Below are 12,447 nucleotides of genomic sequence, written 5' to 3'. Positions count from 1 at the left end.
CCCAAATGGGGTAAGAGATTTAGGGTTGTGGCTGTAGGCCTCCAGGGAGCATCAATGGCTGGGTTTGGAACTTGCTGTGGTGTGGTAACTCTTATAAAGAGGAATGAACTTGTGGTCAGGGATAATTAGTCTTTCACTTGATGATGAGGTCTAGCGTTAGATGAAAAAAAGGAAAGTTCACAACCTGGGTTGCTAAAAAAAGAGAGTATGTCAGTAAAGTTAATAGCATTTGTGTTCTTTATCTGTTTTAATTCTGGAGCCTTTTTCCATTGTTAAGATTAAATGTACTAGTTGCAATTACTAATCTTGTTCGTCGGTCAGTTATAAGTGAACTCAACTTCATTTGTGTATCAATAAATCCTTAAGCTGGAAAAGCATTCAGCTTAGAAACATATTCCCCCTTTAAATTTGAATGTATAAGTCTCATATTCAAGTTTTCATGGATTTGTACGATCACTGATGTTTTACTTCAGGGTCCTCCAGGACAGAGGGGCCCAAGAGGACCACCTGGAGAAAAAGGAGAACAGGTCAGATCAAAGTGTCTCTCTTTAATACCGTATCGTAAAGCATAGTCATTATATCATTACAGTGAACATTTGTAAGAGTTAATGTCAATTAGCAACTTTTGATTGTATTGAACACTAAAATCTGCTACACCACATAGTGCTTCATTCCATTGAGTGCAGGGCCGAATTTCATGGTTCTGCTTACTGTTAGCTAAAAATCCCTGCTTACTGTGGGAGAAAACACTGTTTATGGTTAGCATAATTATTTCATTAGTTAGCTAGGAATTTTGGCTTTTAATTGTGTGCATCCGTTCATCCCATAACTAAGGATTCTGTTTAGCACAGACTCTTTTTCGCTGGCACTGATAGCACAAATTGTGCAGATCTTAAGCTTGGACTTCTGTGATGCAAATTTTCTAAAATAAGGCAATTGTTCACTTGAGAGAGCCCTTCCGCCCCCCTCCCCCCCCCACACACACCCTCTCCCCCCCCCCACACCCTCCGCCCCCTCTGTAGTAACCTCTGTGGATCCGTCCTTTTATACCTCTGAATTTATATTTTGCCATGGATACATTTTACTCATGTTAAAAAGTATGATTATTGCAGGGCGTTCTGGGGTCACAGGGTAGCGCAGGACAACGGGGACCAAGAGGTTTACAGGTAAGCAGATATCCCTGTTTTGCTGCGGGTTAGAGAGCTCGGAGGAATCCTGCTGGCCTGGAATTATCCTACGAAATCCAGGAATAAGACCTAACTTCATTCAGCTGCTTAAGAAAAAAATATTACTAGCAAAATAGCAAGTTTACTTGTCAAGCTAATTTCACTTGGGAACCAGTTACAAATACTATACACATTTTGGCTTTTCAAATCTTCTCCAAGTCTATTAATTTCAGTGTTGTGCAGTTCGATTACTTGGCCACAGGTGAACCAAATTTGGGTTTTGAGCTACCATGGTTTTCCATTTGCAGTCGGGCTAGCAAAAAGAGAAGTATAAGACATTCTAAACTCATTCAGATACAAATTTAAACCTGGTTTGTCAGTTTTCTGTGCAATATATCCAAATTTGAAAAGGAATCGTCACGCTAAGACATTGAGGTGTCGGTGATCTTTGGTTATATAGCAGTATCATCTACCCTTGAACAGCCAATCAAAAGCCTTATCGTCTGCGGTCTGCGTGTGTGTCGCTTGGCCTGCAGAGATTTTGGTATCCATCTCAGCTGTGTTTGCTTGTTCAGTGTAGGTATAACTATAAGCAAGGCTGGACAGGAATAGCTTTGAGCTGCAAGTCTTCCATCAACTTTATGTCCTTGTTTTGATAACTTGTGATGAGCTGTTAACCAGTCAGTGATGAGTGACCTTGGTTGATACAGGGATTTCCATGGTTCCCTTCCCTCCGGGAACTTTTAGTGCCAGATTTTTTATGGGGGGGGGGGGGGGAGAATACAGTGGAAGCAGACAGTATTCCAGCTCAATAGTATTTCTTAAAATAAGATGTTAAGACCAAGTCTTATGAAGGAAACTAAGTTTTTTAAAGAAATGTATTCTTTTGAACTGTAAGAAAATGAAGATAACTTTTGTTTTTATATATATAGGGGGAAACTGGGAAACATGGAAATACGGGATTTGCAGGACCAATTGGAGAAAAGGTATGTTTGAATGAATTTACTTACATTCTTCAAGGCATGATGTAAACTAGCAAAGAATTAAGAAAACATTTGTGAATGTTTTTATATAGAAAAAAAATTTTATGTAGAAAATACAAACATCAATTTCACGTGTTTATCCTATTAAGCAGACATCAGTAAATATTTGAATGCATCTGGAGCTATTAACAATAAGTCAATCATCAATCACTTATCAGAAAGGTTCTTTTAGAATAGTTGCAGACTTGCTTTCCGTACTCACTCTGAAAAGAAAAGATATGATTTAAGAACAAGATAAAATCAAAATAAGGAGTGACTTCGTTGAAAGAACAACTCCGTAATCTAGTCAATGGAAAATTTGAATTGAACCCGTTTGAAACAATTTAATGTTGGAAATATGTTCAAATGCTAATTTTTGTTGTGCGGATATTTTGTTGTTGTTGCCCCATTAGGGAATGAGAGGTCGATCTGGAAAACATGGCTTTAACCCTGGACAAGGATCAAAGGTAATACAAAAAACCAAAGCAACTTGACCAAATTTCTTCATTGCCATTTGACAGCCCTTCTTGAGTTGATCAATACAACTCTGAACATAGAACAGAACTGTTCAGAAAACATAGTCCAGTAATCCTGCGCATGGACTAACAATAATTTGTATTTATAAATCGCACGTATCAGTATTGGTGCGCAAGGCAGAGTTGTAACGAGTCACTGATTTTTGTGACTCGAGTCGAGTCGAGTCATTTTAAAGAAGTGACTCGAGTCGAGTCGAGTTATTAGGTCAACAAGGTCGAGTCGAGTCGAGTCGAGTCACAGAGTGTGGTCGAGTCGAGTCGAGTCGAGTCAAGTATTTAGATCGAGTCAATTCGAGTCACAAATATTTGAACACTAAATTACAATAAAAAGCAACAAACACAAGAGAGAAAGAATACAAGGCACCAGTCTATTACGGAAATCCAAAGACATAAAGTATGCTGTATGGTACCCAACCAACAGTTTCCATTGCTAGCTCACGTCACAGAAAAGAAGATGTGAAACTTCGGTTTTATAACTGGTTTGGCTTCGGGTCTAGATTTTGTTGTTCGCTGATCGCTGACAACGTTAAAACCTAATTGCATTATACAAAACTGTTTCTGATTATTTAAAGGTGGGCCCGTCCGTATCCATTTTTTTGTGTGAAATCGGGACATGAATTTAGCCAGCGTTCCACCAAGAACTTCAAAATCGCCCGAAACCAATGATGAAACCACGGATTGAGAAATGCGTTTTAAGTCTGGTTCCGGGTTTAGCATTACATGCTATAGAACCACAAGGTGGGAGTCCGCGACACGGTGTATGTTTGTTGTTTCATTATGGAGGAAGGATACAGACTGCCACTGTATATAAACGTACATTATTCGCGAACATTAACGTGACGTGAACAAAAACTGGCAACGCGAACGGCGCAGCGTAAGTCATTGCAAATATTTTTCGCAAGTAAGTTTTGCTTTTATTTTGGGACTCGAGTCTTATTAGCCTTCCTCGAGTCGAGTCGAGTCATTCTGATGAGGGACTCGAGTCGAGTCGAGTCATTTGCTCGCAGTGACTCGAGTCGAGTCGAGTCATTTACCCGTCGGGACTCGAGTCGAGTCGAGTCGCCAAAAAATGTGACTCGAGTCGGACTCGAGTCGAGTCATTGACTCGAGTCATTACAACTCTGGCGCAAGGTGTTACGTTATCTTATTACCCTGCTCATTGGTCCAATGAAACATTCCACAGACGATCTCAGCTCCCTGGGGAGTATACAGATGCTGCCATTTCGGCGCAAGGCAACTAAAATCAACCACAATAACTATCTCTGCCCTCACAGATACCCATTTACCCCTGGGTGGGGAGACGAAGCAATGGGTGACAAAGTGCCTTGCCCAAGGGCACACGCTCCATAACCCCAGGCTGGACTCGAACCCACAACCGGCAGAATTACCTGCAGACCACGAATTCAGTGCTCCAAGCATCCCACAAAAATTTCATAGAGCCACTAATCATAACTGTAGGGAACCAGTCACAAACAGTACACGCTAATTTAAGTGACATTTTGGTTGGTTACCTGTTGCAAATTACTTTGCATAATAATTGCTTTCGGTGCATAGGAAATATCAGCAGCTTTCTATACTTGGGCCAAGATTTCTTAAGTTTTTGTGAGTGTACAAGTTGTCGAGTCAAAATCATGAGCCAAACTCCCACAGTTTTTTGTTTTAAGACTCTCAAAATGAGGTTACACTAAACCCACCCAAGGTCGTCACGGCAGCAAGCAATTATTGATCTGACTTGCCCTAGATCTTTCTGACATAATAATTTCGTTCTTTCAAAGAACCTCAACTTCTCACAGCAAGTCAGGCCAATTTAATCATCTTTGACCATGGATACATTTATATGTCGGGGTTTTATTATTTTTTTTTCATGTTGGATTACAAGTAACAAGCACACAGAGATGCACTCCGGGACTTGTTACTTCACCTACAAAGTCCCGGATTGTTTTCTATGGCCCCTTGACCCCTGCCAAGTGGGCCACAGCTGTGTAGAAAACTGGGCTGGCTCCAGCTAACACTATCAAACAACGACAACTAATGAAAAGTTTGTGGAAGGTTCCCATGGAGCCATTTTGATTCCATTTTAAGGTCTGGGTTTAGCGGTTTGCTGCTCTAAAAAAAATTGTTCGAAGGTCAAAGGAAGAGCTTTGAAAACTGTTTAACTTTTCTCTAGCTCATTGTGTGAAGCAGATCATAAGTATATATTGACTCAAAACGGTAACTGCTAAGGACAAAACTGCCGCTATAGCCACTGAACAGTGATTGTGCATTTTGAAAATTACATTTTATTTAAGGCTTTTAATTCCATGGTCAAAGGGTTATTAAAGGTCCACAGCATTACATGTGTTATTTTTTAATAGTAGGAAGTTGTAAATGCCTGAAATGTCAGCCAGACAGTATCTTTGCAATCAGGATGAAACAATATTAGGACATATCAACCATCAATCTTCAATTTAAAGCAAAGCACTTGTCATCCTCATTATGTTGACTCATCAGGAGTTGGAGAACCCAAGATTAATCAAAGATTAAAAAAAAAATTGTAGGTCAATCCCAACGGTGTAAAAGTTCAATAAACCTGGCCAAAGAAACCTTGACTTCTGCCTGCATTCCCCCTGCCGGGGTGCCAGCCACAGGTCTCCATCCGACACCCGGTAGGTGGGAAATGAGGTATTAGCTGATCGGACATAATTGGTTGTGTTACTCTGTATACCTTTGCCTTGATCTCGGAGGGAAACTGACATTACATCTGGTTTGTTTCCTTTGTCCGTAGGGGGATCCTGGTTTGCCCGGGGAAAGAGGAGAGGCCGGCCCACCAGGGGACAAGGTAAAAAAATGTTTTCACTTTTTGTTTCTGTTTTAGTCACTACTTTTGTTTGGATATTTTGATGTCAGCTCGGGTTTATAGTTCGGGCAGTCAAATGTGACCCAACCCAACAAAATATGTTATAAGTTGCCAGATGTTCCTTTGAGGATGCTGTTTAAAAAATCATCTTTCACAATCAATCAGCAGGAACAGCAACATTCTCACCCCACATATCTGCATATATGAAGACGTCAAACAGATATTTCAAAAGTAAGAGCAAAATATGCTCTTTATACAGGATGAGTCAAAAAGAAAGCGATCAAGTCCTTTTTTTTTTTTTTTTTTTTTTTTAAATGTGGCTCGCTCTATTTAATATCAATAACAGGAATAAAGTACATGTTATTGACTAGTAATAAAGAAATGTTCACTTAATTAACAGGTTATTTCTATTTTTAACAGAAATGCCACAAAACTTAACTGTCCACCATTGATCATTTTCCCGATATGCATTGATGAATACCCTTTAAATACAGTGAAACCATGGGGTTTTCCTACCTCCATGAATGAACGAAAACTTGAAATGGAAAACGGACAAAAATCCGCGTCATCATTGCAGACAAAGACTTGATTTGTTCCTCATATACAAAACACAAAATCTGAGAGCATAGGTAATGTTTCAGTCTTGACTCATATTATTAAAATTTCATTCGTACCTGTGTGTAATCTCTGGTTCTCATTCAGCTGAATAGCTTCAAAGCATTTAGCATTCCATCCACAGCTGTAAAAATGGGTTCTTGAACCTGCAGAATCTCTGATATCATGGATCAATCTCATTAATTTTTTGTTCACATGAGTTGGAGAATGTGCTTGATTATTACATGCTTCATTGGTGTATTGCTTTTTAAGGGTTAAAAAACAATCATTAATCCAGGTTAACTTTCTTTCTGACTCACCCTGTAAACTGCATATGAAAAAAACAAAATAAGTGTGATAAAAAAAAACCCACCAGATTTTGTGAAATCCAGTCACAAGTTAGTTCAGTTCACTACCGCAAACATGCATTAAATGTTTTGAAAGTTTCAAACTCTGCATGTTCCCCTTTGATGCTCAGTCACATTTTTATTGTCTCTTGACAGGGTGACACAGGTGGTATAGGCCCCCCTGGACCTCGAGGAAGTATTGTGAGTTCCTTTGTTTTCCTCCGGAGAGAATTGACGTGATTTAGTACCTCACAATTAGCGACATAAAAAGAAAATATTGGAAAAGGTTCAGACTGAAGCCTAGTGGGGTTTGATGTTTGTTGTTTCATCCACATTCCTGAGAAGTGTTCCCGTTTTAAAGGCATGCAGGAACATTTTGCAATTACTTGGAAATGTACCTACTGATTTTACGAGAAATTTCTTGCTCAAAGTGGAGATAGCACTGATACCAAATACCCTGCGTCATTATTCCACATGAAATGGTATCATTCGAGAAAACTTTTTTTTAATGTGGTTTAGAAAATGTGCTTGCGGAGACAGTTTTTTACATGCATTAGCAACGGATTACAGTTATGAGACCCCAAAAATTGTGTGTATGTTGTCTCTGTTTTCTCAAAAGTGTATAGTATCCACTGAGCTGAAACTTCAATAAGTTCTTATGCACCCTTCTTAAGATTTTGAGCAATTTTATTGCTTGAAATGAAAAAAGATGCCAAAAAAATAATCCTTTGTACTTATTTCAAAACCAGTTTTACAAACTAGCAGGTATAAAAGTAATGTTGGAGAAATATTTATTTCCAGTTGCAATATTCCAAACTCTCTTAATTTCTTTACTTTATCGTTTCTTAAGTGATACTACAATTGGGTTAATTATCTTGTAAATGCAGCCAATTCAGTTTTAATCAATTCACAAGTCAGATCACAAGTAACGAAAGATGAACATTTGAATAGCTTGTGACTTGACTTGAGACTGGATGACGTGTGATTCACTTGGGATTATGTGGTGATTTCTTCCTTCTTCTTGCGTGTAAAACCAAAACAAAAAAGTAGTTAAATCTCTGGGTGCTTGCTGAGAAGCCACTCTCGAGTTGCTGCATCTGCATCAACATCGATCAGGCCATGGTACTCGTTTTGGGGGCGATAGAGGGGGCACTCGGAAATGATGTGGTCAGCAGTCTGCTGCTCCGCTCCACATTCACAAGCTGGGCTCTGGGATAGGCCCCACCTCCACATGTCAGCATTGAAACGCCCGACTCCGGTGCGGAGCCTGTTTAGTTTAACCCATGCGTGTCGTGGGAGATCAGATCCTGGGCAACTTCTGGATGGTACAGGAATGTATCTATGCAGATGGTTAGGGGATGACTGCCACTTCTGTGTCCACATCCTAGCCATCCAGTGGGCCTTTGACTCCGTGGGTTGGGTAGTTGGCAGTAGATCCTTTCCACTTGAGGCAAAGGGGCGCCGAGATTTGAGTCTGGGTTGTGTCTGTTCCCTGCTGATAGCTTGGTGGAGGAGGTGATCTGGATTCATGGCGCGTCAGGTCAGCGCCATGCTTGTTGCCTGCCTATAGAGCTCAGCTGGTGGGATGCCTACAAGCACAGGGAGCTGCTCAACGGGGTAGGTTGTAAGCATCCAGTGATTGTGCGCAGGGTGCAGTTAAGGCTCACATCTACCAGACTGGTGTGTCTGCTCCTACTCCATGCTGGTGCACAATACTCAGCCGGCGTGTACACAAGTGCCAGGGCTGATGAACTTGCTCCCCATCCTGTGCCCACGAGTTTACGGATGACTGATTCCCCTATAACATTTGTAACACAAGAATGTTATTATACGGTGGCAATCAATCAATGATTGATTGATGTATGTTTTTTTTCCCCAGGGGGAGACAGGACGAGAGGGCCCACAGGGAACAAGAGGTTTTGAGGGACCAAGAGTGAGTGGTATCTTCATTTTATTTACTTAAATGTAGTAGGTTCCATTTGCATTTATCGTAATTTTATGAAATGGACTGATTCAAGGGTTAGTGATTTAAGAGATAGCAGACATCGTTCCGCGGCCCAGTTCAATCGGAACTGAAAAAACACAAAAAAATGTTGTTAGTTTTAAAAGTCAAAGTGCAGCTCGCTGAGTCTGTCGTGCGTAGAACCCATTTGTCACATGCAGGCATGTCACCTTTCCTCGGTTCAGCTGATTTCCTCGTTTTTCACTTCACACTTACGCCATTAAAAGTTGAAAAAACATTGTACAAACTCTTGTAAAGATTGGAGTTTCCTGTTTTTTTGTTTACTTCTATGTTGCATGCCTGCACATGGCATGCCTGCACATGACATGCCTGAGTGCCAGCTGTGTCGTGGGAAAAAATAACATACATGTACCAATAGAGTAACGGAGAAGTCAATAGCTGGCCTGTGTTAGACCGTTAATGGATGTAGTATTTGAAGGGGAAAATATGTCTCAAAAAATGGTTCGGTCCAAATGATTGTCGGAAAATGATGGTAATTCCTCTTTTCTTGAAAATAACAGCATACCAGGCGCCAGGATTTCACAGGATGCTTGAGACTATTATTTACTTAAACTCAAGTGGGCTATTTCATAATATTTTGACAGCTTCATTTTTTAAATGCTTGCGAATGGTACATGATACCTTTCACTAAATCCTGTAATTTCATTTGTATGCTGCAAGTTATGTTCTGAGAGCCGGAATGCATCTCTGAGCCTCCATAATAGTTTGAATGACCATTAGCTCTGAGCTTTTTCAGTGCAGATGATGAGTCAATCCTGTATGATACATGTTTATATTCCCTGCTCTTTTTTTATTTCTTGTAATGGCAGGGGCCTCTTGGTAAACCTGGGCCTGCTGGATCTCCTGGACCTCAGGTAATCCTTATCTTTTTGTGTTTGCAAAAATATTGGTTAATTGCTAAATTGCTGATCGATTGCTGTAGTCCAGTGATTAGAGTGTCTCATGTGCGATGGTGTGTGGGTTTTGAACCTTGATGGGGAACGCAGTGCTTGTGTTCTTGGGCAAGACACTTTACCACAATGGCCTCTCTCCATCCAGGAGTATAAATGGGTAGATTGTTGGGTCCCTGACATTGGACTTTCTGGCTCAACATGGTCCCAGGTTCTGCTACAGGAACGTAGTACTTGTCTTTCAATTTGGCTAAAAACAACTTGCTGTTTGATTCTGAGGTCTGTGTACTGCAGCTGCGGTAGTCAGATTTGACATCCCGCAGCCGCAGTCAGTCCTTCACACTGGTCTTCGGCCACCTGGTCTTGTCATGGGTGAGTTGCCGTAGGCAATGGAGTTGTCTCACGGTGCGGAGGGGTCCGAGTCCAGCCCCTTTGAGGTCAGCACGTATTGGTGCTGTTTGATTGCCTAACATTAATGGCAAAACTTAATTTATTTGCCCTCTAGCTTCAATATTGGGGTTTGCCCTTCACTAACATATTTTTGCTTGCCAGCTGCTCATGAAATCCCAAATTTGTGCCATCATGACTTTTAGATAGCACTCTCGGGGGGATACTTCAGATGGAAATTGTGTTAGCTTAAAGCTTATGTTCTGTTGGTTTCAATATTCCATCTATTGGTTTCATTATTCCATCATATGCAAATTCCATCCTGTAAAAAGTTTGGTTGCAATACCCACTGCAATATCTGATTCAAACCAGCCAACCAAGTAAAAACCAACCCTGGCAAGCTCAGTGGTTGAATGGTAAGACCTCTGCACGAGTAAGCAGGAGGTTGTGGGTTCGAGTCCCACCCTAGTAAGCTCGGGACAACACTGCGTATACAGTGTTTATAAAATGAGTCGGTGAAGGGCAAAGCCCAATTGAATTCTTTCTGGCATTTTACAAACTAAGTACCCGTGGCGGATCCAGGGGGTGTGGAGGAGGCACCCCCACCCCCAGCAGTGACCAAAATTTTCTCAAATAAGGCCATCTTGTACTTGTGAGAGCCCTTCCGCCCCCCCCCCCCAACACAGAGCCCCCGCAGCAGTAATCTCTCTGGATTCGCCCTTGAGTACATCTGTAAAATGACAACTCTTTTGTTGCGTTATTCTCTGATTGCTTATAAACTGTCTGATTTCCATGTTTAGGGTGACAAAGGTTTATCAGGCTCGGTTGGATTACCAGGGGATGAGGGGTCAAAGGTAAGACGTTTTTCCTTTGAGTTTGAAAGAGAATCACGGCACGCAGAAAACTTGTAAACCATTAAGATGCTTTATTGGCAAAAGTCAGTGCTAGCTTTTCTTTCAGGAACACATTTTCTATTTTAGCTTCAACTTGTAAAACACTCAACATCTTTTTATTGTTGAAGAAGGTTGTTGAGCAACTGTAAAAAAGTTATATTTAGTTTCTTCTTTTGTTTCTGCAGGGTCCTGATGGCGAACCTGGTCGTCAAGGCAGGCGTGGTTTTCCGGTGAGACTTGAAGTTGTTGGTTTTTCTCATTAATAAAACCCATGTAATGTTTTTAAAACAGCAGGACATGAGAAACATGCGGACTAAATTGTACAAACCCAGGTTCAAGAAATTTAACTTTTGGATCACAGGTTCTTAAAGTCCATCTTTAATTTACAAGAAATTAATTTTGATAAGTAGTTTCATTGTTCTTGCAGGGCTTCCAAGGAACTCGCGGCAATCCGGGCCAGCCTGGAACTGACGGGACACCGGTGGGTTGAATAACAACAGGTTTTTAAAAACTCATGAAAGATTCAAGACTCAAGAAAGAAAGAAAGAAAGATTCTTTTTTACAGGGCTGAATAGATTGTAGAAGCCGAGGACAGGTTCGTACTTCATGCGAAGCTGAAAGCGAAATTAATTTCCTGACGTCGACAGTTGTAGTTTCATGGTTACGTTTGTCGTTGCCCTAACAAATTTTTGCTTCGCACTTAAAGTCGCACAAAGGATGTACCAGCCCTTACTTGGGTACGCCAACTAAAAGAAATTCACATCTTAAAAACACAATACTCATTATATACATTGCAGGGAACGAACGGCAGGCCTGGGAGACAGGGAGCACTTGGTGAGATGGTAAGACAATCCTTAACTTCACCATTGCAAAAAAAGCCCAAAACAAAACAAATTATGCATTTTGTGTGCTTTATACTTTATAATTTGCCTTTTCTGCAATCATTCCTCCTGCATTTCATCTTCCCGTCTCCTCCTGCATTTCATGTTTCCTTTTGATCTGTTCTTCTAGGGATCAGCAGGGCCCCCAGGTCCCAAAGGCGAGCCGGGCCCAGAAGGATTCATAGTAAGTAGGATTCCCACCTGCCTTATCTTCATCCTGTTTGCACTTCTGTGTTCTTCTAAAATTCTGTTTAATTTCAACATAAAGTTACCTAACAAGTTATACCATTGTTAAGTATGTATGAGCCATCATAGTGGGTAAATATTTAAAAAAAAACTATTGGAATTACCTGATGAATTTTGCACAGCTGACAAGCATTAGTCATTCAAATGTTTGGCAAAAATCGAAAAATATTGGTGTGTAAAGATCATGGGGAAGTGAAGGCTTGTACCAATTTTCTGCCAGGTGTGCTTAGAGTTTTTGACTGACAAAATCTGTCTTGATCAAGACTCGCTCTTTGACATAATGAACGATGACCCAACACCCATGTACCCTCTTTCAAAAAGTAAATAGAATTAGACAAAACATGATTTGTACATGATTCCTCGTACCTCAAAATCAATTCCAAACAGGTCCGTACATCTCCCTCAACCTTTCCTTGACAAGGAAGAAACTTTGTCATCAATTTTTGCTTTCTCTCTCAATTTGGAATTTCTTTTCAGGGCTCGCCAGGAGACCCTGGACCCCCTGGGCCAAAAGGTGAAAAGGTGACACATACTTTCATCAATTATCTTTTTATTTTATTTTCAATATTTTATGTCTTGTTCACAGACATCGGTAACAATATTGTAACATATAGAAATTGTGCATT

General features: G+C 40.6%; 1 protein-coding gene across 3 annotated transcripts in view; it reads left to right on the top strand.

Moving 5' to 3' along the window:
- Window positions 1-12,447, top strand: part of LOC119734482 (collagen alpha-1(I) chain-like) — a 70,752-nt gene that overhangs the window by 15,160 nt on the left and 43,145 nt on the right. Inside the window, exons 1-15 of one of the 3 annotated variants that reach the window (XM_038208010.1) lie at window positions 12-84; window positions 474-527; window positions 1,113-1,166; window positions 2,099-2,152; window positions 2,602-2,655; window positions 5,489-5,542; window positions 6,658-6,702; window positions 8,381-8,434; window positions 9,334-9,378; window positions 10,602-10,655; window positions 10,880-10,924; window positions 11,122-11,175; window positions 11,492-11,536; window positions 11,706-11,759; window positions 12,299-12,343. In XM_038208010.1, the coding sequence (XP_038063938.1) occupies window positions 55-84; window positions 474-527; window positions 1,113-1,166; window positions 2,099-2,152; window positions 2,602-2,655; window positions 5,489-5,542; window positions 6,658-6,702; window positions 8,381-8,434; window positions 9,334-9,378; window positions 10,602-10,655; window positions 10,880-10,924; window positions 11,122-11,175; window positions 11,492-11,536; window positions 11,706-11,759; window positions 12,299-12,343 (741 nt within the window). In that variant the 5' untranslated portion in view covers window positions 12-54. Of the gene's footprint in view, window positions 1-11; window positions 206-473; window positions 528-1,112; window positions 1,167-2,098; window positions 2,153-2,601; window positions 2,656-5,488; window positions 5,543-6,657; window positions 6,703-8,380; window positions 8,435-9,333; window positions 9,379-10,601; window positions 10,656-10,879; window positions 10,925-11,121; window positions 11,176-11,491; window positions 11,537-11,705; window positions 11,760-12,298; window positions 12,344-12,447 lie in introns of those variants that run through there. The other 2 variants (XM_038208011.1, XM_038208009.1) reach the window with 2 other exon arrangements.

Source organism: Patiria miniata, unplaced genomic scaffold (genome assembly GCF_015706575.1).
Source record: "Patiria miniata isolate m_02_andy unplaced genomic scaffold, ASM1570657v1 HiC_scaffold_27, whole genome shotgun sequence".
In the NCBI taxonomy this organism is placed as follows: Eukaryota; Metazoa; Echinodermata; class Asteroidea; order Valvatida; family Asterinidae; genus Patiria; species Patiria miniata.
The sequence above is the reverse complement of the archived record's forward strand: the minus strand, read 5'-3'. Positions and strand labels throughout refer to the sequence as shown.